Genomic DNA, 25,546 nt, shown 5'->3' on the forward strand with positions numbered 1-25,546 from the left:
GAGAGGAAGTCCACTGACTGCCCCAGGCTCTCAGGTGCAGTATCTGAACACCTGGTAGCAGGAACAAGGGCCAACAATTGTTCCAGGTCAGCATCTCTCACCTTGGGAAGTTTCCTAAGGGAACTCAGGACTAGTACCCATCTCTTTCCACATTGGATCATGATTATTTATATTTTTAACTGTTGTCAAAAGCAAATTCTTTGGGTTTTACATAGCTATGCCTCTTGGTTTAGAAATGGAATGGAAATCCAATATGAAAGAAAGTGACTGGTTCCTGAAGAAGTCGTGCAGGAAGGCTGCTGACAGGTGTCTAGACTTAAACACCTGCTGCGGATTAACAGCAGCACCTTCGAAGGAGGCAGGTCTGTATGGCATTACTTTGTATGGAGAATGTAAGGCCTTTATATCAAGAACAGTCAAAACATACATAGTGACCCACGTGACACACTGAGCTCTCTTATATAGTGACCCATGTGGCACACTGAGGTCCCCCATGTGGTCTCAGAAAGCAGCAAAACACTATTTAGAAAGCAAACAAACTCATGCTAAGGGCTGGGACACAGCTTAGTTAAGAGAGCATTTACCTAGCTTTCTCGAAGCCCTGGTTTCCACCCTACTTCCACACACACCTGTAGTTCCAGCTCTTGGGAGCTGGCAGCAAAGGATCAGAAGTTCAAGGTCATGTTTGGCTCTCCAGGGAGTTTCAAGTCAGCCTGGGATCTGTTAACTCATATTGTGAAACAAAACAAAACAAACCACCTTATATTCTAATGAGAATCAAGGTTGGTTTGTTGGTTTGGAAAGTACTGAAGTTGTTGGGGTTGTTTCTTGTTTTACTGCAAAAAGTATTTGCTGGGGGATATCTTTCTGTACACTGAATATATGTTGTTCCCATTGGTTAATAAGCTGCTTTGGCCTATGGCTTAGAGGCAGGCAGGAAATCCAAGGAGAGAGACATGAAAGAAGAAAGGCAATGGCAGAGAGTCGTGAGCCCGTTGCTGGAAGAGCACCACGGGGTCAGCAGAAGGGTAACGCCATGGCCACGTGGCAACATATAGATTTATAGAAATGGGTTGATTAAGATGAAAGAGCTAGCTGGCAAGCAGCTAAAGCCATAGGCCACACAGTTTGTAAATAATATTAAGCCTCTAAATGATTATTTTATAAGTGACTGAGGGACCTCAGGGCCAGGCAGGACTGGAGGAACTCGGAACCTGGAGAAAACACGTGGCTACAGGTATTGATATCTTTGAACAAATAAAAGCTTTCTGTGGGTGGTTCCCTTTTTAAAAAATTGGTCCTTCCTAAAGCTTCTCAGATGTGAGTTGAGCTTTGGAGATGAATTCATTTCTTTTCTCCCTGAGCAAGTTTACCTATGTAGTGATTGCTTCTTGCTCTTTGAGATAAATCTGTTCCCCCAAATGATCAACTCACCGGATACTGAGCCCTGCAGAGAAGGTAAGGGTATTGCCTTGTTTAGTAGCGAGGGATAAAAAGCATAACTTCCAGCAACTACTGCTTACCTCTTTTACAAACAAAAATAACCACGTTTGCTGCCACAGCATACCTAGGGTTGTTAGGAGCCCCTTCTCCCATGTCAATCTTGTGTTCTGCTTCTCAGATACCTTAAAATAAGCCCCTATTAAGACTGTGTGTATCTGCCAATAGAGAGATGCCAAAACTGCACCTGAATTAGGTGTCCTCTCTTGTGGGATATTAGTTGAGGATGTGTTACATTTGTTTATGCTGTGGAATATTTATTTAATGATGCAAAGCTGTGTTGCATTTTTTTATGTTGTATTTGTTTATCTCTGTGAAGCTGTGTTACTTTGCCTGTTTAAAACACCTGATGGTCTGATAAAGAGCTGAACAGCCAATAGCTAGGAAGGGGCTGCCAGGCAGAGAGAATAAATAGAAGGAAAAAAAGAGAAGGAAGAGGAGGAGGAGGAGGAGAGGGAGGAAGAGGATGAGAGAGAAGAGGAGAGGAGAATGTCAGGGGCCAGCCCCACAGCCAGACATGGAGTAAGAAGGAAAGAAATATATATATATAAAGGGAAAAACCCAGAGGCAAAAAGTAGACAGGATAATTTAATGTAAGAAAAGCTGGCTAGAAACAAGCCAAGCTAAGGCTGGACATTTGTAATATAATAAGTCTTTGTGTGATTGTTTGGGAGCTGAGTGGTAGGCCCTCAAAGAGCCAAAGTGTAGACAGAAGTTTATGTTCTGCCAGTAATTCCCAAATACCCAGCAGCCACTTCCAAAATAATTGATTTGGAGGCTTGATATTACTTAAAAATGCTTAGCTGGTAGCTCAGGCTTATTACTGACTAGCTCTTACACTTTAATTAACACATAATTCTTATCTATGTTTAGCCACATGGCTTGGTACCTTTTCTCAGTGTGACATTCTCATTTCTGCATCTGGCTGGCAACTCCTGACTCTGCCCTTCTCCTTCCCAGCATTCTTAGTTTGGGTTTCCTGCCTAACTTCCTGCCCAGCTACTGGCCTGTCAGTTTTTTATTAACCAATGAGAGCAACACATATTCACAGCATACAGAAAGACATCCCACAGCACCAAAGAGTAAAACAAAACAAAACAACCACTGTCCTCAACTTAGTTTTAACTTACTTCTAGGAAGTGGCTGGAATCTAGGAAGTGCAAGATCCATATGACTTACTCTAATGTGGTCTAAGCACACTCATACTCCACAGGTGTATTCTAGTGGTATCCTGTTAGAGTGGATTGGACAGGCTCCTTCAAGCTAGCTCCTTTTGGAAGTTACTTTTCTATTGTTGCGATAAAACACTGACCAAAGCTAGTTACAGGGAGATGAGTTTGTTTTAGGCTTATGGCTCCATAACTTTGGAGTGGAGGTAGTGGGCACCGGGGAGACATGCAGGCTGGAGCTCACATCTCCAACTGCAAACAGGAAGCAGAGTGCACTGGAAACAGAGCATGGCTTTTGAAACTCCCAGAGCCTTCCTCCAGGGACACACTTCCTTCATCCGTGCCACACTGCCTGAGCCTCCCCAAACAGGGCTACCAACAAATGGCCAAGGATTCAAATGCCGAAACTTATAGACACCCATTCAAACCACTACAGCCACTAATGATGCTCGCAAGGGCTCCATCTTCAGGAATTAATTACGTGATGAAGATACTGTTTTTCTCTTTTTAAATTTTTTAAAATTATTTTACATGTATGGGTGTTTTGCCTGCATGTATGTCTGTGCATTGTGTGCTATCAATGGCAGAAAAGGGCATTGGACCCCTGGAATTGTAGTTACAGTTGGCTGCGAGCTATCACAGGGTTGCTGGGAATTGAGCTTGGACCCTCTGGAAGAGCAGCAGGGCTCTTAACTCTCCAGCACAAGACCCTACCTTTTAATAGCATTACAGTGGGGATTAGCTTTCAATGTGTGCATGGAGGAGGGGAGGAAACACAGATATTTAGACTATAACACTATTTTAATTACTTAAAATTAATTTAAATTAAAATCTATGCCATTATGGGACAGGGTTCTTTAAAAAAATGTTTTTTTTAAGTTACACTAATCATTTAATTAATTTATTGTGTGTGGGCATATGCATATGTGCATGACATATCTCATATGTATTGGTCAGAAGACACTTGAGAAAGTCATTTCCCTCTCTATATATCACAGGACTTTGAGATCAAACTCAAGTCTTCAGGTTGAGTGGGCAAGTGTCTTTACCCACTGAGCCATGCCCACAGCCCTGGGATAGGACTCAGTGGGAACTATAAGCCAGCACAGCACCTAAGGGATCAGAACCACTTGAGGAGTTCTGGGAAGGCAGCCAAACCTACAGAATTGGGTTCTTTGAGCCTTAGGTCCTATATCTTAGCCAGTCCTCAGGGGACTCTGATGGAAGCTGGTTTTCACCACTGGCCTGTGTTTTGAGTACAGTAGTTGTATTTTCTTCATGAAGTTGTCACCAGGAAGGAGGCCTGACTTCCTTTATGAATTCAAACAAAAATTGGAGCAAAAGCAGTCAGCAGCAGCCAACTCAGTGTTTGGTGTCAGAAAAGCAAGATTTTTCTTTTCCTGTATTTTTGTTGTTGATTTTGCCTTATGAATTCAGGGCTTTTATCCTGTATAAAGTTTGGTCATGATGAACAGGATCAGCGGCTAAAGGGCTTTGAATGCTGCTAGAAGAAAGAGGATTTTGCTGGAGTTGTCATTTCAGAACTGGTAACTCCAGATTCTCTTGACCCGAAACCACAGAAGCCCAGTGCATTGCTTCCCAGGCTGTCCTTTAAATGCTCAGACTTGCAGCATTCATGTGTGCCTTGCTGCTTCCACTCGGCCATCTCCACCCTTAAGTCTTGCTGTTTCTGAAGATGAAGATGTCCTTTGAGAATTTTCCACAGAGGGTAACTTTGCTCTTTAACAAGCTGTGATAGAGCCTCAGAGAAGGTTGAACCCACAAAATCTCACATCACTGTCTATTTAGGTATAAGATGGTTGTAGAATATTGTTTTAAGGTGTTACTTTTGTTTATGTTGCATCTGTTTAACTCTGTGAAGCTGTGTTACTGTGTAAAACACCTGATGGTCTAATAAAGAGCTGAATGGCTAATAGTGAGTAGGAGAAAAGATGGGCAGGGCTAGCAGGCAGAGAGAATGTATAGAAGGAGAAATCTTGAAGGAGAGAAGAAGAAGCCAGAGAAGGAAGGGGATATCAGGGGCCAGCCACCCAGCTACACAACCAGCAATGGAGAAACAAAGAAAGATATACATGAATAGAAAAGGAAAAGCCCAGAGGCAAAAGATAGATGGGATAATTTAAGAAAAGCTGGCTAGAAATAAGACCAAGCTAAGACCAGGCATTTATAACTAAGAATAAGCCTCCATGTCTGATTTATTTAGGAGCTGGGTGATGGGCCCCTCAAAAGAGTAAAAACAATAACTTAAGATAGTGCTGAGCATGGTGGTGTGCAGGCCTTTAATCCCAGCACTCTGGAGGCAGAGGCAAGTGGATCTCTGTGATACATGGCAAATCCCAGGCCAGCCAGGATAGGGAAACTGCATAGGGAAACTCTGTCTCAAAATTAATAATAATTAGTAAATAGAAGGTAGTGATGCCTGGGTGATCAAGATAATAAAGAAAACATATTGTGGAATATTATTTTAACTAAGCAGAGATGTGTTACATTGTTCATGCTGCATTTGTTTAATTATGTAAAGATGTGTTGCTGTTTCACCTTGCCTGCCTAAGGCACCTGATTGGTCTAATAAAAAGCTGAATAGCCAATAGCTAGGCAGGAGAGGGATAGGTGGGGTTGTTGGGCAGAGAGAACAAGTAGGAGGAGAAATCTAGAAAAAAAAAGAGAGAAGAAAGAGGAGAGAATAAAGGAGAAAGAGAGAGACACACCAGGGTACAGAAGCCAGGCAGCTGCCCGCCAGCCAGACACAAGAGGCAGTGAAAGTAAGATATGCAGAAGGAAAGGAAGGTAAAAGCCCCGAGGCAAAACATAAATAAAGAGAAACAGATTAAAATAAGAGCTAAGATAAGGCCGAGCATTCATAACTAATAAGAAGTCTCTGTGTCATGATTTGGTAGCTGGTTGGTGGCCCAAAAGAAAAAGCCAGCTACAAAAACGTGCAGACAATCCTTTTCTCTGCTGACCTGGCCCTGGTGTGTTCTCCAGCTTCCAGTCTGAGGGACTGATAGAACTAGGGCATGCGTGTCAGAGGGCTTAGCAACATATAAAGAGCAGTATTCACAGAGCAGTAACCGCTGTAACAGTGGTGCAGGAAGAGTTGCCATTTCTACCTCAGCGTCAACAATAACACAGAAAGTTCTACAGGATCTTGTATAGACATCATTGTGTTTATAGAGTGCAATTTTTTTCCTTTCTGGCAAAAAATAGAAAGTATCCAAAGAAATGGGGAATATAAATGGGACAATTTTCTCACTTGCAAGCAAGAAATCCCTGCTTTGCTAAATGTCAACATGCCTGATCCCTGCATTTTTATATTATCCAAAATTACATCCTGAGCACATGGGCACTGAGTTCTGATTGTTACAAGTCACACACACAGATCTGCATTTTCTTCTGCTCACTTGAGCTGTTTGCTGCCTTTCTTCCCAGAATTGGAGGAACTGGATATTTCCTGGAATGATTTTGTCAGCGGAACCCTCCACTTGTTCACTGAGCAAATGCATCTGGACAGCAAGCTGAAAGTTCTGAGGCTGAGTGGCTGTGGACTTACCACTGAGGATGTTCAAACTCTGGGTAAGGTGATGCCTCCCCTAAGATGGGACTTCTCTCTGCTCGACAACTTGGAAAACAATAAAAGAACAGGGGCTGGGAAGATGGCTACGTTCATAAAAAGCTTGTCTTGCGAACATGAGGACCTGAGTTTGAACTTCAGAACCAATGGAAGCTGAATATGGCGGCATAGGCTTAGAATCACCATACCATGGAGACGGAGACAGGCAGATCCCTGAAGCCCGGAAGCCAGCCTGCTCAGCAAGCTCCAGCAAGTGAGAGACCTCTTTTCAAAAACAAAACAAACAAAAAACCCGGGAAGATAGAGGCACTTGAAGTACAACACCAAAGGTCATTCTATGGCTTCCCATGTATATGCACAACTGTGGGCACGCACACGCACGCACACACGCACGCATGTATACACACAGATCGAAAACTTAGAAACAGAAAACATGGCTTCCCTTGAAGTATCCTGTCGTCCTGACCCCTCAGGGGCAAGCAGTCAATGTTGTCTCTGCATGTGTTGGGGAGGCTGTAGATGTAACCGGCTTGTTAAATAAGAAACACAGAACCAATTGCAGAGTTAAAAACCACGAGGTCAGAGCAAGAGCGGGAAAACCTTACCCTTCACTGCTTCTGCTGTTCTTCCTCTCCACAAGAGACCTACTTCTGTGTGTCCTGTCTATTTATAGACTTTCTGTTCTGTTTTCTCATTGGTTGTAAACCCAGCCACATGACCTCCTCGTCACTGCCTGTTTGTACAGACCTCCAGGTCTTCTATGGTTGGTATTGAGATTAAAGGTGTGTGTCTCTATGCTGGCTGTGTCCTTGAACACACAGAGATCTACCTAGCTCTGCCTCCCAAGTGCTGGGATTAAAGGCGTGCACCACTACCACCCAGCTTCTGCTCTGGCTTGCTCTGACCTCAAGTCAACTTTATTAACATACAAATAAAATCACATTTCAATACAAATAAAATATCACTATATTTCCCCTTTTCTATTTTCATAAAAAGAAAAAAAAGGAAAAAGTTATAACTAATATAAGAAAAACTATATACAAAAGTACAATAACTATATATACCATATATACAAACAATAAATACCTAAACAATGTCTAGTCCATTTGCATTTGACAAATTCAGAGAAAATAATTCCATTATCTATCCTATTTTGGTAAGTACAGAATGTACCTGATTCACTTTCTATCCTAACTTATATAGCTAACGGAACTGTTTTATAACGTCTTTCAAATTTATACACTTACAGCTCTTAGTGAGTTTTCTGAAATCCTTAACAAAGATAATTATAACTATAACTAACTGATCTTCAACTCCCTCAGAGACCCAAGAAGGGAAGATCTCCAACTACAGTGGTCAAGAGCATGACTGGGGACTTCCGTGCCTTGCACCCCAGATCGTGGATAAGGGCTGAACAAAACTGACCAGACTCCCAACTGCAGGGCTTTTATGGTGCTATTATTGTAATGCTAGTTCACTCTGGGTCTCACAATCTCATCTATAAAATGGAAGAATTGGAGCGGATAGCAGTTAATCTGGTTTTAAATTCCAAAATAATATTTACCTCCTTTATTTTTCTAACCCACCTTTAAAAATTGATCAAAATGAGTTTTTTTAAAAACTAAAACTTGGTTTAGCTCGAACTAGAGCCTCAATTAAGTTAAATATACACTGAAAAAAAAAAGATAACATTTGTAAAAACTCATACTACTTACCCAAATGCTTTACTAAAATTTTTGCTGCTTTATTTACTTTTTTCTATTTTGATGAATTATTTTGGTTATTCCCTTATCTTCAGAGATTTGCATTAACAAAACGAGTGCCGAATGTCTTTTCTTTCTTTCATTCTTTCTTTCTTTGTTTTTGTTTTTGTTTTCGAGACAGGGTTTCTCTGTGTAGCTTTGCGCTTTTCCTAGAACTTGCTTTGGAGACCAGGCTGGCCTCAAACTCACAGAGATCTGCCTGCCTCTGCCTCCCGAGTGCTGGGATTAAAGGCGTGCACCACCGCCGCCCGGCTGTCTTTTCTTATTTGTCCCTTGGGAGGGTTTCAAGACTCCCACACCTCTGGTTGGTTCCTGTCCCACCTCAGTGGTTTTCTCTATGAAATGGTTTCAGGCAAGAAGGGGCAAAGTTTCTCCCTCTCCCCTCTGAGCCCTCGTCTGTGGCTGCTGCCTGGCCACCAGGCTCTGCTTCTTCTCTAGGGGAAGCCCTGCGTCTTCTCTCTCTAATGTTCAATGCACGTTACAGTCTTGGTGTCCAAGTGTGTTAGGTTTCCAGCTTGCCTCTTTTCTACCTGTGCCCAGTCTGGTGCCAAAGAGAGTGAATAGAGAGAGCAGACAAGTTGCGCGCAATAGATCCTGACTTCCAGAGAACAGCCGGGCAAGGACGCTGCCTCTGGGTCAATTGTTTACAGCTGTGGTTTGCTCAGGGACATGGCTCCCTGAGCTTTGGAAGGACTAGAATGCTGTGCTTGAACATGGAGGTGCTCACTCTGTTGTTAGGGACAGGATCCAGCTCCCTTTCTTCTCCTTGCTCCTCATCAGCAAACACAGTACCTGCCTCAGCTTCCATATTCCCTAGTTACTGGCGGTCCTGGTTGTGAATGACATCTTTGCCTTTCTGAGCCAGCGCCCACTGAATTATGGGATATTTGGTACTTAGGAGCCGCTCTTGAAATGATACCGGCACTTGAAGAACTGAGTTTATCCTGGAACAGCAATGTGGGAGGAAAGTTGCCTCAGGTTCTACGTACATTCCAAAAAGGGAGCAAGATTCAAACACTTGAACTTGTGGACTGCGCCCTCACGTCACAGGATGGGGAGTTTGTGGGTAAGTGAAATTTATAAGAGTTCTTCCCAGAAGAATGTAGGAAAGATGCCTGTCATTAGCAGCTGGGGACTGCCCCTGGTGCTCTTTGTCCCCAGGGCTGCAGTAGACTTCAGGCTAACCTATGGCTTCCGTGTGGACACTCTTCCTGTTTGGATTTATTCCCTTTCAGGTCACTTGCTACCTAAGCTGCAGAGACTTGAAGTATTTGATCTTTCCATTAACAGAAACATCGGCAGTAGTCTAGACATCATAGCACAAGGATTAAAAAGTACCTCAGGCCTGAAAGTACTGAAGTTGCATTCCTGCGGTTTATCCCCAAAGAGTGTCAGAATATTGGGTGAGTTACGATTGTTAAATTTAAGATTATGCATGTAAAGTATAAAATGTATTATGTGCCAGGGTTGATGAGGCACCTCGCTGGGTGAAACACCCAGGCCAGCTGCCCAAGTTTGATTCCCAGGACCATGGTAGAAAGAACAACTCCATAAGGTTGTTCTCTGATCTCCGTATATACACCTTGGCACTCACACACACACCCCCACTCACACCCACACACACTCATACACAATAGAGATAAATGAAAAAATTTTAAATGTATCATATAGCATATATGTTCTTTAAAATATATTAGAACATATGAACTTAAATATTCATTGTTTTATTTATTTGTTCTTTGTTTACTTGCTTCAGTTCTGGGAACTGAACCAGGGCCTTAGTGCATGTTAGCCTTATTTATTTTTGAAATTGTTCACAGTAAACTTACACTTTATTATTATGAAAAAGAAACAGAAAAACACAAAACAAAATAAAAGGACCCTCTTAAGTCAGGCTTGGTAGTATAGACCCAAAGGCTGAGGAAGTTAGGTTACAAGGTCAAGGCCAGCCCTGGTAACTTAATGAAAACATTTCAAATCAAAAGTAAGAAGAGTGAAGAGGCTGGGCTGTCTCAGTGCCAGGACCCCCACATGCCGGGCGGGTGGAAGGCTCAAGGCTGAGCACCACAGAACAGACAAGCTTTTAAACCGACTAGCTCTGAAAGGCCAGCAAATCTAAGGTATGGGTTGGACACTGGGTAGGTTTATTATTGCTGTTGAAGACATCAGCTTTATAGTGCTCAGTGACCAGAAGGTATTGATACTGATAAAATAATAATAATGGCTCTAGTGGTATCCATGGTGAGCACTTGCTGTCTGCATAGAGTGGTCTCGTTACAGGGAATGACACCATTGTCCCCGGTGACTTTCAGAGCCTTCAGTGCCCTTCTAACTGGCAGCCTGAGGAAATCTAAGGTCAGCACTCAAGTGTAGTTGGTGGTATAGGCAAGTGTCCTCAGAGATTCAGACAAGAACTGGTAGCAGCCAATTGTATCTTAGAGAGAGGGCTTGTGAAGTCTCTGTTGGGTCTGCTGAGGCCCAGTTGGCAGGGACTCTTCAGTTACCCCCGCCCCCTTTGGCTTTAGTAGGACAGATGTTACCTCCTCTCCTATTCTGCTCCTCTCCCTCCCTACTCGCCTGCCCACTGCCTCACAGTATGGATTTCAGGATGGGTTGGACCCTGCTTTGCAGATGATGCCTTTGCATCCTTGGATGTGCTGAGGACATTGGATCTCTCCGGCAACAAGGAGCTGGGCGGAGGCTTTGAAGAAGTGCCTGCTCAGCTGGCCTTGCTGGAGCATCTAGAAGTCCTGGATCTTCACCAGTGCTTACTCACAGCCGGTGATGTGGAATCACTGAGTAAGTGTACCCCGTGAGCAGAACCTGCAGAAATGCCTGGGAAGTTAGAGAGCTGGGGGGATGCCTGAATTCAAGTCATCAGAGTTTTGTGTGTGCGCTGAACACCCAGTAAATGTTAAAGAATCCAAGATTTGGTACTTGAAGGAGAAAAATTTGAACTTCTCTTGCCTTTTAGAAACAAGTGTTTTAGTGTCACAACCTTGATTATGTACAGGTCTGTAGAGAGAACACCAAAATGCAGCTTTTCAATGAGAGCATCAAGACACTAGAGAAAAGGCAGTTGCTGAAAAACAATTGGTGGTGTCTAATGGGTGGACATCACAACTTCAAATAGCAGTAGTTATTCTCCAACCGTCAATGAAGTTCTGTGGTTATTACCTATAATATGTAAATGCACTTTCCCATAGCAAGAAGACCGGAAATTATTCCCGCTCACATGTGGCCATACTGAACCTTCAAGATACTGAGCATGACTTTGCAAGAGCCCAAATGTCTTCCTGCCTCTTCTCTCTGCCTTTGTTCTGCAATCCTCATCTCATTGAACTCCTCTCAGGCCTCACTGTCCTCAGACATACCTGGCATCCTGTGGCCTTCGAGCCTTGACTCTTCCTTTGTTCAGATAGAGGGCAACCTCCAAGTTAGGAGTGGATCTGGTCCGGAATCTCTCCATTGCTCAAGTGGAGGTACCCGCATATTCCTGTCTCCCACTAAGAGCATGCTTAATATGCAAATGGATGACAAATAATAATAATATAGATTTTAAAATACACTTTGGAGAAGGAAAATAGTAAAAATAAAATTTCAGCTCTAACAACCACCTTTGGGGTCTGCTGAATTATTACTCAGACTTTTGTCCCTCAATCTGGAAAAGTATGAGAAGTTCAGTGTTCATGAAGGCTTTAAGTGGAAAAGTTCTTTTCACTTTCCACAGAACACTCATCTCTTCTGTCACAGGCCGAGGGATACTCTGAGTTACCTGGCTACCAGATCCCTGTGGCACAAATCCCAACACTGAGTGTCAAATCTTACATTGTTGCTCTCAGGGTTGAGAAAGTACTAGAGGAGCTTCACTGTCGGCTGCCGAACAGCACGGGAATAAGCCCCCCTTGTGTAGGACATGGGAGAGTATCCCAGGCAGCTGATGATCATGTAAGAACCATAGCAAATGGCATTGTTCTGCTGCTTGACTTAAAAAGATGGAAGTGAGATGCTGCTGTGATCTGCATGGCTTTGGACTTGGTGTGACTGGGGTGATGAGGAATGAAGAATGACAGACAGAAGCACAGAAAGGCTGACATCAGAAGGGCCGTGTGCTTTGATGAAGACACACTGACAGCCTGGAAACTCAGTGCATTTATTATATACCACTGAATATGGACGGAGTTTTATTGCATACAGCTGAGTACAGAGGGAGCTTATTATACACAGCTGAATAAAGAGGTGGTCTTATTATAGACATCTGAGTGAGGAGAATGTTTATTACATACATCCGAGAGAGGGGAATGTTTATTACACACATCTGAGAGAGGAGGCCGCTTATTACACACATCTGAGAGAGGAGGCTGCTTATTACACATATCTGAGTGAGGAGGCTGTTTATTACATACATCCGAGAGAGGAGGCTGCTTATTACACACATCTAAGAGAGGAGGCTGCTTATTACACATATCTGAGTGAGGAGGCTGTTTATTACATACATCCGAGAGAGGAGGCTGCTTATTACACACATCTAAGAGAGGAGGCTGCTTATTACACATATCTGAGTGAGGAGGCTGTTTATTACATACATCCGAGAGAGGAGGCTGCTTATTACACACATCTAAGAGAGGAGGCTGCTTATTACACATATCTGAGTGAGGAGGCTGTTTATTACATACATCCGAGAGAGGAGAATGTTTATTACACACATCTGAGAGAGGAGGCTGCTTATTACACACATCTGAGAGAGGAGGGATTAGCTAATCTGGGGGTCTCCATAGGGAGCAGTCTCAGGCTGCAGTCATCACAAGGAGGAAACTATGTTTGATACTTTCTGCAAATACTGTCAATATGCATACTTGGAGCAGGGGAAGGCCTTGCCATTCCTGTGGGACTGAGGCATTGGGGTCCCTGCCATGGCTGCTCTTGTGTCAACTACACATATTCACTCAGGATTTCATGGGTTCCCCACAATATGCATCCCATTTTCTACCTTATGATGCTAAATAATTGAATATTTACTTATCACTGCAAATAACTCCAAAGAATTACTGCTTATTTAGCTAGTAACTGCTGATTAGTCTTCCATTTGTGAGGCTCTGTACCATGGCCCATGGAAATTCAGACAGAATGTCAGTCCTCTAGGGCAGGAATAAAACAAAACCTATCCATAGCATGTGGTGAAATGTGAATTACTGTGGAGGGTACCAGGGAATGGTTACCTCAAGTGGGACCACGAGTCCTACTTTCTCTTCTTTCTCTTTCTTTCCCATATCCCCTCTCTCATACACACTTTTCTGTCTTGATGTTTTGGATACTGGCCCCCACTCTGGGGATGAGGTAGTCTCCCACACACAGTGCTCACCTTCAGTGAGGGAAGAAAACAAATATGTGAGGAAGAAAAGAGTGTGCAGTCATGGGTGGGGAGAAGATGAGTCACAGTTATTCTTTTCTGTTGCTGTGAGAAGACACCACAACAAAGACAGCTTACAGAAGGAAGAGTTTACTTGGGCTTGTGATTGCATGGGTCTAAGAGTGAGTTTACAATAGTGGAGCAGGGGCATGGCAGCAAGTGGCAGGTGTGGCCGGAGGAGCAGAAAGCTGAGGTGCACATTTGGAACCTCAAACACAAAGCAGAGAGAGAAAACTGAAATGGTGTAGAGTCTTTAAACCCTCAAAGCCTACCGCTATTGGCATACTTCCTGTAAGGCCATGCCTCCTAACCCTCCCCAACAGCACCACCAACTGGGAACCAGGTGCTGAAACATCTAAGCCTGTGGGGGGACATCCTCATTCAAACCACTACAGATAGGACAGTGACTGAGAGGTGTTTGGGTGGCCCTGGAAGGCTCCATAAGATAAGCTAGCTCCACAGGTCTCCTAGGATAATGATTCCAATGTTGGTAAGTGCTCCAGGGGGGCCTTGAAGCAGGCAAGTAGCAGGAAGATAGTAGACTCTGACTACCTGTAGCTCCAGCACTTGCTTACCAGCTCAGGGTTGCCTGGTATGGCTGGTGAGAGATGAGCCTTTGACCAGGTACAGGTTGGAGGGGTCACAGCAAGACTGAGGCTGTGACAAATTTATTCCAAGCAATCATTTTTTTACACCTCTATCAGAAACAGAATATAATGGCAATTGTCAGGATCAACACAATGGTAGTTGCCAGGATACACTGACGTCTGCAAGCCATACAGGGTCCACAAGATTCATGTCTAAGACCAACTGCTCTGTCACCTATCTACATGCTTCACTGGCTACTAGGGAACATATAGAATCACAAGGTGGCCTGAATGTTTCTCTGCCTGAGGGAGTGCCTCAGTTTCTCAGGAACTGAAAGGCTCACCCCAGAAGCCATGGACTGTAATCTGAAAAACCTATGACGCATGCCTCTCAAGGCAGCAGGACCAGGCCAACTCCACGATTCCCTGCAGCTCCTTTTGGCCCACCAGGCTCCTCAGGCCCCCTCTGCAATGCTGTCACTGACAGGCACATGCTCTGATGACTTGTCTTAACATTCTGAGAAGAGAATGACCGTGTCAGACATTAATGTGTGCCAGCACTAAAGGAAACTATTAAGAGCAAGCCATTTTATTTCTCTAATTCTCTTGTGATGCGGGTGTTTTATGATTAATGAAACTAAGCTCCAGAGAAGCTGGCTGGTGCAGATCTCATACAGGGTCACCTACCGCCATTGCTTTTGCGGTTGTGGGGTTTGGGCCTACTCACACTAGCAACTACTCTACCACTGGGCTCTACACCTCTTTTATGCCTTTTATTTTGAGACAAGGTTTCCCTAAGCTAGTCAGATAGACTTTGAACAACCAATCCCCCCTTTCCTCAGAATTCTAAGATTACATGTTTGAACTACCAGGCCCAGCTAGTTGCACAGTTCCAGGATTAGAACTCAGTCCCCTAAACCTTTGCTTTTACGTTTTAGTCCACAGAGAGACTTGGGAATAGAGAAGCCAGAAGAGCAACCTGGAGAGAGGCTGATTTGCCTGTGGTACAGCCTGTGTGGGGGTCTCAGGGAGGGTAGTGCCATACGGATGAGTTCAGTAGAAGCCACGCTAGGAAGACTGTGGGAGCCAGACGTTCCTACGACTCTGTGAAACAGTGCCTCATATGTGTCATTGATATTTCCACAGCTCAGATAATCCCTTTACTCTCAAACCTTCAAGAACTGGATTTGTCATCCAACAGAAAGGTGGGCGGCTCCTCTGAAAACCTACTCAGCAGGCTCCGATTTTTACCGGCACTGAAGTCATTACTGATCTATGGTTGTGCTTTGGAAAGTGAGACTTTCACAGCCCTTGGTAAGAGAGCTTCCTAGCTCCTAGCATGCACCTGGCAATGACCTGGGGGAGACTCCCCCCCCCCCCCCCCCCCGACACACACATACACCATGAACTTCATTCCAAGAAAAGGACTAGTCACTAAAGACTAATTGGGTGTTTGTTTATTTGTTGTTTATTTTCCAGAAAATATATTCTCTTAAAAGTGGTCTTAAAAGTTTTATGAATGACAGTGACATTTATTTTAGTTTTAGAGACAGGATCTCATAAAGCCCAGGCTGGCCTTGAACTTGCTATTTAGCTGACAGTGACTTCAAACTTCTGGTCCTCCTGCCTCTGCCTCCCAGACCTGGGAGTACAGGCATGCACTAGTGTGCTCAGTTTGTGTGGCACTGAGGTAGAACCCAGGACTTTGTGTGTGGTAGGCAAGCACTCTACCAACCAAGCTACAGCCTGAGCTCCGAGGAGCATTTTGCTTTACATTATATGAAGCCAACTCTAGAAGTCCGTGGCCAGCAACTTGTGATTTTGCTGAGAGGGAACATGAACTGAGGATGCTGTGAGTCTAATGGAAAGAGACCTTGTTTGTAACACAAATTGCTAGATGGTCTTTTAATAAAAATCCTGGAGCCAGATATCGGGGTAAATGCTGAAAGATCAGAGAGACAAAGGAACAAGCCACAGCCACGTCTCACCTCGCCAACTCCACGAATCCTCTGACTGAACGCCTCTGAGTCCTCAGCCAAAAGGGTCCAGTGGAAAAGGCCTTCGGCTGGAAAAGGCTTGAGTTCTCAGCAGAAAGGGGCTCTAGTTCCGTCTCCTCACACCTTACATACCTTTCTGCCCAGCTATATCACTTCCTTCCTTGTGCTGGGATTAAAGGCATGTGACTCCCAAGTACTGGGATTAAAGGCATGTGGTCACCATTGCCAGGCGCTGTTTTTCTCCTAGACTGAGTCAATCTCATGTAGTCCAGGGTGGCCTTGAACTCACAGAGATCCAGATGGATCTCTGCCTCCCAAGTGCTAGGATTAAAGGTGTGTGCCACCGCTGCCAGGCTTTATGTTTAATCTAGTGGCTTGTTATGTCCTCTGATCTTCAGGCAAATTTTATTAGGGTATGCTATTTATTTGTCGGCATTATTTACTGGGCTTCAGAAAATATGAGGTACAATGGAACCCACTATAAGAGGTTTTTTTTTAGGGAAGGGAAAGGTGGAGGTGGGTAGGCCTACCAAAAAGAAAGGTGTGGGCGGGGGGGGGGGGAGGAAGAGAGGGAGAGAGGGAGAGAGGGAAAGAGGGAGAGAGGGAGAGAGAGAGAAAGGTACGTGTTACCTCTGGTGAGAGGGACCGGGTAGAGCCTGCTTTTATAGGTCACCTTGCACATTCGTATATGGGCTTTTGTAGAGATGCCATGTATGTGCATAGATTACATGATCATGCTGTGTAGATTACGTGACCATGTTGTGCACAGATTATGTAGGACATAAGGCCCTGAAGTGACTAAACATTTTGCCTGACTGCTGACAGTGCATGCATGGTCATGTGACTCCAGAAGTGGCTAGGAATAATAACAGGGTATATAATATGTCACCACAATTATTAGTGTCTGTGTCTAGCTGACCACCCAGCATTCATTCCCCACAGCAACATATGCTCTGTTAGGAATCCTGAAGGCCATGCCTCTATCCTAGCCTATATCAAGGGTCTACCAGATTTGGAATTTCTTCCCATCATGGCTGGCAAGTGGAAGGAGGTGCTTAGAGGTAAAGGGACATTGCTGAATATCCCCCAAACATACCACTCAGGTAAACCAGCACTTTGTGCATACCGTACTGGGGTCCCCAGCACTATTCCAGTTTCATTAATTCCTAAGAAGACTCAAGTCTCAGCATATAGCTGTATTCATAGCAAAGATTTATTACAGGGAAAGGACACAAAATAAAACCAGGAATTAAAATGTTTGTGAGGAAAAGCCCCAAGGAACCAAGTGCAGTCTCCCAAGAGTTCTTTCTTAGTGGAGCTGCACAGGGCACACTTAACTACTCCAGCAACGAATTGTGACGTGTGTGACGTATTCTAGTGGAATTCATCTGAACCTGTAAGCAAGGGTTTCATTGAGGTTTAGTCATGCAAATATCCTCTCAGGAATTCCAGACTCACAGAAGGAAACTGGTAGATGTCATAGTTCATATTATTAATACAAGTGGTTTAGGCACTGGAGTGGTGTCCTGAGGTGACTGGGTTGTGTCTTACCTCATCAATGTGTCAACCATGACAGACTCAGATTTGAGTGGGTTGTTTTTAGAAGTGCTGGGATCTGTAGGAGCTGTGGTCCAGTCAGGGGTAGGAATACTGGAGCACCCTCGGTTCCTGCTGCTTTCTCCTATTTCCTGGCTGTCATGAGGTGAGCAGCTCTGCTCCACCACTCTCTCCTCAACAAGACATTGTGTCATCAGAGCCTGAAGTCCTAGAGACAAATCTTTGCTCCTTTGTTTCCCTTGGGTTGTTTTGTCTTGTCCTTGACACAAGGTCACACTATGTAACTCAAGCTCAGTTCTTCACCCAATCCTCCTGCATGATGGCATTATAGGCAGGTACAACCACACCCAGCCTTTGGAGATATTTTGTTACAGCAACAGAAATCTGACTGACTAGACTAGTCTTGGCTCCTGAGGACACATTACCAGTCTCAAGAATTGTTTAATTATTAATATCTTTAAAGTGTTATCCTGATTCAATATCCAAAACAAAACAAAACCCCCACCACATTCCCTAGAAGCATAAGGTATATTCTCTGGCTTCAACCACTGAAGAAGATACAGGTTGTTCCCCAAATAAAAATTTAAACCAACAAGAAACCTAAAACACTCATTTTAAGTGTGCACATGGCTAGAACTGTGGACTTGGGTGTGAATTAGTCACTTTACTCGAAGTTGTGAGAAAATGCCTGGTGAAAGCAGTTTAAGGAGGAAACCGTCTGGTTTTGTGCGCAGTTTGAGATACAGAGCCGGGGCAAGGTCACATGACAGCCACACTAAGGGACAGAGAGATGGATGTGCCTCAGGAGTGTCTTAGCATCTCTGGAAACACCCTCATAGACACACCCAGCAGTGTGTTTCCATGGTGATTCTTGGATGGTGGGGGAAACAGTCCTGCTTTTGATCCTTTACAATTGTGCCATGGAGCAGACAGGTCCACAGTTAAATTAAATAAATGTACCCTATTAATGATAAGGTTATTTTCTAGTAACTATTCCTAAAACCACTTAAAGAAGTCTGTATTTGGAGAACCCTTGCTCTCCTTTCAGCCCCACATACTTGGTCTTTTCTGTGGACTTCTGCCAGCCCTGTGCCAGACTGTAAACCTTTCAGATTTGATGATTTTAGCATGGGGCCATGGGATGTCTACAGAATATCTATGTGTTTGATGGGGTCTATGACTGCCTTAAAGTTGGTTACAATCACCCTGTGGAGCAGTGTTCCATTCACCTGACGACACACCGGCAGTCAGATCTAGCTCTGGATCCTGTGGCCTGTGTGACTGCAGGTTCCCGAGACCTCAGCATTTTCACTTCCTCATCTATAAAATAGAAAAGTGTGACAACTGCATGGACATCATAGGGGTGTAAAAAACAAGTGGCTTGGATACATATACAGTTCTGGGAAAGCTGCCTGGCTCATAATGCTCAACAAATGTTAGTTGTTAATATTATTGCAGAATCTGTAAATTTCATTTGAAAGCAAATTGGTTTTCCTCAGTTTTAAAATGGCCAGGACAGTTCCTGTAGTAGCTCAGGTAGAGCCCATGTTCCTGAATGTGACCTAAAAGGGCCACATGAGCTGGCTCCAGCACCCCTCTACCTCTTTGACCCAGCCTCAGGCAGATTCTTGCTGACCCTTCAGTGTCTCTGAGTTCTCAGCTGCTCCTGTTCTGATCTCTGGAACATTCGGCTTCCAGTTTCTACCCTTTCCTGGTAGTTCTCACACAATTTTCAGGTCTAGGCGTGACTATTGATCCTTAACACAGTCACCAGCTAAATTCGGAGCCTCTTTGTAGCCTATGTCAAAATTTATAATTAAGGCAAAATGTGTGGTGCCTGCCTGTAACACCAATACCCAGGAATCTGAGGCAGGAGGATCACAGGGCGGAGGCCAGCCTGTAGTAGGTAACAGACTTCTTAAGGGAGACTATAATTCACCAAATAATTAGGTAGGCCACAAAACAGACATTTTACTGCTTGATATCCATTTGGAAAAATTGCAGAATATAGTAATTTTGGGAACAATGTGATGTTTCATAAATATACCTCCTAATTGAGAAAATTTTATATTGCTTTAGAAAAAAAATGTTGAAGAATGGCAGATCTCAAGAGACAGCTTCTTCTACTTCAGCTGTATAATCAACAAAGAACAAGGGAACTATTATATAAAAGCACATTATTGACATAAATCTACCACTCAATCCGATATACATTCTATATCACTTTTATAAGAAAATTGGAAAATTTGACTTTTCTTTAATTTAGACCTGTGTGCCATGAGTGGGTAGGATTTCCTCTTGAATACTTGATAAAGAAAGACAGTTAAAAATGCTTATTATGCTTGGGAATAAGTTGTTATGATTAACTTTAAACTTAGGAGCCATCTGAGAATTAATTAGTATTTAAAAACTCCATCCAAAATGTGTTAGTTCCTTTCCTTGTGTCCTCATTACTTTTCTATTTCTCTGTAGAGATACCATGACCAAGGCAACGTATATACGGAAGCATTTAATTTGGGGCTTGCTTAAGGTTTAAAGGATGAGTCCATACCATCATGGTGAGGAGTATGGCAGCAGCAGGAGGTAGTCATGGTGCTGGGCAGTAGCTAAGAACTTGCATCTGAATCACAAACAGTTGGCAGAGGGAGAGAGACTGGGCTTTGTGGGTGTGAAACCTCAAAGCCCACCCATGATGACACACCTCCTCCCACAGGGCATGCCTCCTATTCCTTCCCAAACAGTTCCACCAACTGGGAACCAAGCACTTGAGTACATGAGCTTATGGGGACCTTCCTCATTCAAACCACCACACTTTGACTGGGTAATTGCATGAAATAAACGCAAATGCAGCTTGAGTCTTAGAGAAGCTTGACCCCATCTCTGAATTTCAACTAGGACCAAACATTGGCATAAGTACCAATCCAGGTGTACTTTGAAAATTCTGACCAGTTTTCAGGGCTCCTTAGCCCTTTCTCCTTCCTAAGTACAAAAGAAATAAAAGAAATCCCAGCTAATGGGGAATCCCATTTAACTAAGTCTAGCTTTCTAATATTGCCAATAGAGTCCCAAAGACAACCTTTTCAGCCCTAGGCATATTCATAGACTGCTCTGGCCCTTAAGGTCTCCCATGGGACCCAAGTTACTAACACTCTTATCATTACAATTTTAGCTGAAGCCTCTGTTCACCTCCCTGCTCTGGAAACACTCAACCTTTCTTGGAACAAGTGTGTTGGTGGGAACCTGGAGCTCCTTCTTCAAACACTGAAGCTGTCAAGGTCACTCCGAGTACTGAGGCTGAGTAGCTGTGCCCTGGTGACAGAAGACCTGGTTCTCCTGGGTTTGTATTAACCCCTCCCAGGACAGTCTTGGCACAAAGCAGGGACCAGGTGGCAGACCTGGGGCTGAGGGGGCAGGTGGCAGACCTGGGGCTGAGGGGCCAGGTAGCAGACCTTGGGCTGAGGGGCCAGGTGATAGATCCAGGGTTGAGGAACCAGGTGGTGGAGCTGGGGCTGAGGGACCAGGTGGTAGATCTGGGCTGAGGGACCAATTGGTGGACCTGGGGCTGAGGGATCAGGTGTCAGACCTGGGGCTGAGGGATCAAGTGTCAGACCTGGGGCTGAGGGATCAGGTGTCAGACCTGGGGCTGAAGGACCAGGTTGTAGATCTGGGGCTGAGGGACCAGGTGGTAGATCTTGGGTTGAGGGACCAGGTGGTAGATCTTGGGCTGAGGGACCAGGTGGTAGATCTTGGGCTGAGGGACCAGGTGGTAGATCTTGGGTTGAGGGACCAGGTGGTAGATCTTGGGCTGAGGGACCAGGTGGTAGATCTTGGGCTGAGGGACCAGGTGGTAGATCTTGGGCTGAGGGACCAGGTGGTAGATCTTGGGTTGAGGGACCAGGTGGTAGATCTTGGGTTGAGGGACCAGGTGGTGGAGCTGGGGCTGTGGCAGCTTCCTTTTCCCCAGTATCAGCTTTAAATAAAACTCTGGTTAAACCAAGCAATGTAATTCTGAAGCTGAAAGACCAGGGAGAGTGTTTCTGAAGATAAGATGGTGGTGAGGAGGGAGGGTGGTTACCTTTGCTTCAACACCCCTCGCTGAGTCCATCCTCTACGGTTTACTTGCACAAACTATGCCCTAACCACGTGGTACTATTAATTTTCCCCAAAATGACTCTAAAATGCCTTATTTAAATAAGAAAGGGTTAAGGATCTGAGGATGTATCTGATCAGTAGAGCTCTTGACTAGCATGCATTGGGTCCTGGCATCTCAAAATAAGTTAATAATATAAAAAATTAATGACAGTGAGCTGAGGAGATACCTCACAACTAAGAACGCATAATGCTCTTGCAGAGGACCTGTGTGTGGTTCCCAGCGCCGACACTGGGGATCCACAGCTTGCAGGGGCACCTGTGGTTAGGTGTGGTAGTTCCACACAGACACATACACTCATATACAATAAAAATATATCTTTTAAAGTTAAGTACATAAAAATAACATAAAATAAAGAAAAAAACATACCAGGTCGTGGTGGCACATGCCTTTAATTCCAGCACTTGGGAAACAGAAGCAGGTGGAACTCCAGGTTCAAGGCCAGCCTGGTCTACTTAGTGAGTTCCAGGACAGCCAGGGCTACACAAAGGGACCCTGTCTCCAAAAAAGAAAAAAGAAAAGAAAGACAGACAGAAAATAAAGGAAGGGAGGGAGGGAAGGAAGAAAGAGAAAGAAAACAGCTTGTCATCATAATTGAACTGAGTATCAATTATTACAGATAGAAGCTTGCTGAAGGCTTTGAGTGAAGTTCATTCTTTCTGTGTCAAAAAAAAAAAAAAAGACACAAGAAGGCTTAAAGAGGTACTGTAGCACAAACCTGACACTTGCCCTAGTACAGTTTAGAAGTATGGAAAGAAAATTAAATAAGGAATAATTTAAGTTATCAGAGTCCAGGCAATGTACCTTAGCCCAATGTCCCCTCGAATTACAATCCTGGTGTTCACCTCCATCCGGAGCAATGGAAAGCCTGTTGTCTCCCATCTAGCTTTGGGAACCCCCATCACTACTCTGCTACCAGCTCCCTGATTTCTGGAGCCACAGTAGTCCTCGAGATGAGCTGACCAAGGCAGTGGGGGTGGGGTAGACCGGGGTCCCCAAAAGGGCTCCCTTCCATGAGATCAGCTTCATGATGGGCCGAAAGAGCATGGAGCAGAGGACAGACCTCAGTGGCTGTCAATAGAGGCTGTCAGAGAGATATTCCACAAACCATTGATTTGTGGGTTCGGTGAAAGACTCCCAAGATCCTTTCTTCTAAGATTCTGCATCATTTATCTCTTCTTCCTAACCTTTTACTGATTCAGATGAAGAGCAATACAGGTGCCATTTGCCTTGGGTAACTTGCCTACTTCCTATTGCAGAAGCCATCATCTTCTCTTAGGCCACAATATGATAAAGGCTATTCAAAGAGAAAACTATCTTGTGTACCAGAAGTCTCTAAAGTGAACAGAATAGTTTGTACATTGGATTTACTGTTAGGGATGGTGATATAACTCAGTAGTGGAGTACTTACCTGGCATGTTTGAGACCCTAGGCTCAATTCCCAGCACCTCCAAAATGAATGTACTCAGTCAAATAATTGTTGGATGGATAGTTACATAGAATTAACAACCAATGAATAACTAGTCAGTGTAGCAGAATCTTAAAAGTTCTTATTAATAAAATCAAACTCAGAGCCAGGTATTGGGGTGAATGCTGGAAGATCAGAGAAGCAGAACAAGCCACAGCTACCTCACCTCACCAGTTTCTCAGCTGGTCTTATTTCTTCAGACTGCAAGCTTCTGAGTCCTCATCCAGAATGAATCTCAGCTGAACTGTGCTGCTCAAAGCCTAAAAGCTTAGCCAGCTAAATGCTTCTAGTTTCTGGTCTTCTCGCCTTATATAATCTTTCTCTTTCTGCCCCCACTCCCTGGGATTAAAGGCTTGCTTTCTGGGATTAAAGGTGTGAGTCACCGTCACCACGCCTGGCTGTTTCCAATGTGGCCTTGAACTCACAGAGATCTTCCTGGCTCTGCCTCCCAAGTGCTGGGATTAAAGGCGTGTACTACCACTGCCTATTCTCATGTTTAATATTGTGGCCATCCTGTTCTCTGACCCCAGATAAGTTTATTTTGGGGTACACACAATATTTCGGGGAACACAATACCACCACAAGTCAGCATTTAACAGCAAAATGGCTGTGCACCAAATGGTCCCTAATCAAAGCCAGTGAGCCATTATCCTGTGCATTTAATTAGGAAATATCTGCAGTAGGGCAGGGAGCTCAGTGGAGTGAAGAACTTAAACTAATGCAAAAGTGAAATTCTCCCAGTTGGGGCTTAGAAAATGGAGAGAGTCTGTTTTGGAGGTGTCTATGGGATACATAGAGATAAAGTTTCTCACTAAAATGCTTTCTGATGCCCCAAACGAAACCACTAGCTAAAAGTAAGTTATCAATTGCTACTAATCTCAGAAGAGGTGCATTACTGGAAATGAGGAACAGCCAAAGGAGAGAGCATCCTTATTTATATTTAGAGTGATTTTATTTTCCAGCCTCAGCCATGCGGACAGGCCACTTAGCGGAGCTGCAGAAGCTTGACCTGAGCTACAACAACAGCATCTGTGACACCGGATGGGCCATCTTCTGCCAAAACCTCTGCTTCCTTAAAAAGCTAACTGAACTAGACATCAGCCTTCGGCCATCGAGTTCCCGGAGTTGTGGGCAATGGTTTAGGCACTTATTATGTGCTGTGACCAAACTTCCTGTGGTCACTGAGATAGGGATGAGAAGATGGGCTGTCCCAGCCTCACAGGAGGGGGACTAGAATGCTGCTTTACCCATGACCACAGAAGGGGCATTCAGTTTAACCATGGTGGGTTTCAGTGGGCTGCTCCCTAAGGAATGAACACTTCTCCAATGGAGCAAAAGAATGTGAATGAATTGTGGGGGACCAGCCCCCATATTTATTTACCCCAGGAACTCTTGAGGAATGAGAGATAAGAGACTTAGTTGGACATAGAGGGGGAGAGAAACAGAGAGAGAGAACACAGGATAGCCTGGAGCAGGCCTGGATCTTTATCCACCAGCCCAGAGCTTTATTCCAAAGGACTATTTATAACAACGCCAAGCGGTGGAGCAAAAGACCTCCCCCTTGCTAGCTACAGTCAAGTGTAGAGTCTTACAAACACCTGGTACCCAAGCTCGTGGTCTAATCAACCTCCCATGCAGTCCTGCTGGATACAGCCACTAGGAAACCTAGTGGGCTCCAACAGGTCCCTCTTCTTTATATTTTAAAAGAAAAAAGCTCTTGATGCAACTGCATCAAACTTAACATAATAATTCTAAAACAGAACTATACAAAATTATAATTACTATTCTCAACCTTCCTACGAACCTACTCTCAACCTACAAGCCTACATTCAAGAACAATTTCTTAATAGAACTATACAAAACATAACATTAATTCACTCACACACACACACATACACACACACCTGCACATGCACACACATGTACACAAATACACCTGTATAAGCACACACCTGTACACACATACACCTGTATATGCATACACATATACACAGACAAAATAATTATAATAATAATGTGTGTCTTTAGTATATCTTACAAAACAAAGATGATGTTTTAGAGCAGAATTTTCATTTGTTTGGGATGAATAATTAATCCATCTACTATTTAGGAATCCCACCAAAGATGTTCATATTTTGGTAATGCATCTGATTTATTTATCATTCTGAGATTTTCTGCCTTGTTTCCCTATATGTTTACATGTGTTCCACAAAGGTGTGTGTGTGTACACACACATCTATGTATACAATTCTACTGTGAAAAACACTAACTGTAACATTCTCATATTATCTTTTTTGCATGTGTATGTATGTGTGTGGTGTGTGTGCATGTGTGTATAAGTGTTCACATGTGT

General features: G+C 44.0%; 1 protein-coding gene across 1 annotated transcript; it reads left to right on the top strand.

Moving 5' to 3' along the window:
• The first annotated feature begins 217 nt into the window (after positions 1-217).
• On the top strand, positions 218-24,500 carry Lrrc31 (leucine rich repeat containing 31). Its single transcript, XM_036189409.1, has 8 exons — positions 218-362; positions 6,120-6,263; positions 8,923-9,090; positions 9,260-9,427; positions 10,656-10,823; positions 15,168-15,335; positions 20,745-20,912; positions 24,156-24,500. The coding sequence occupies exons 1-8, from the start codon at positions 218-220 to the stop codon at positions 24,425-24,427; spliced, it is 1,401 nt and encodes a 466-aa protein (XP_036045302.1). The 3' UTR covers positions 24,428-24,500.
• The last annotated feature ends 1,046 nt before the right edge of the window (positions 24,501-25,546 follow it).

Source organism: Onychomys torridus, chromosome 6, assembly GCF_903995425.1.
Source record: "Onychomys torridus chromosome 6, mOncTor1.1, whole genome shotgun sequence".
NCBI classification, from domain to species: domain Eukaryota; kingdom Metazoa; phylum Chordata; class Mammalia; order Rodentia; family Cricetidae; genus Onychomys; species Onychomys torridus.

Coding starts and splice junctions, on each gene's coding strand:
- Lrrc31 (XM_036189409.1), top strand. CDS start 218: ATGCCTCTTGGTTTAGAAATGGAATGGAAATCCAATATGAAAGAAAGT. Junction 363..6,119: donor AGCACCTTCGAAGGAGGCAG/GTCTGTATGGCA, acceptor CTTTCTTCCCAG/AATTGGAGGAACTGGATATT. Junction 20,913..24,155: donor AGAAGACCTGGTTCTCCTGG/GTTTGTATTAAC, acceptor TTTATTTTCCAG/CCTCAGCCATGCGGACAGGC.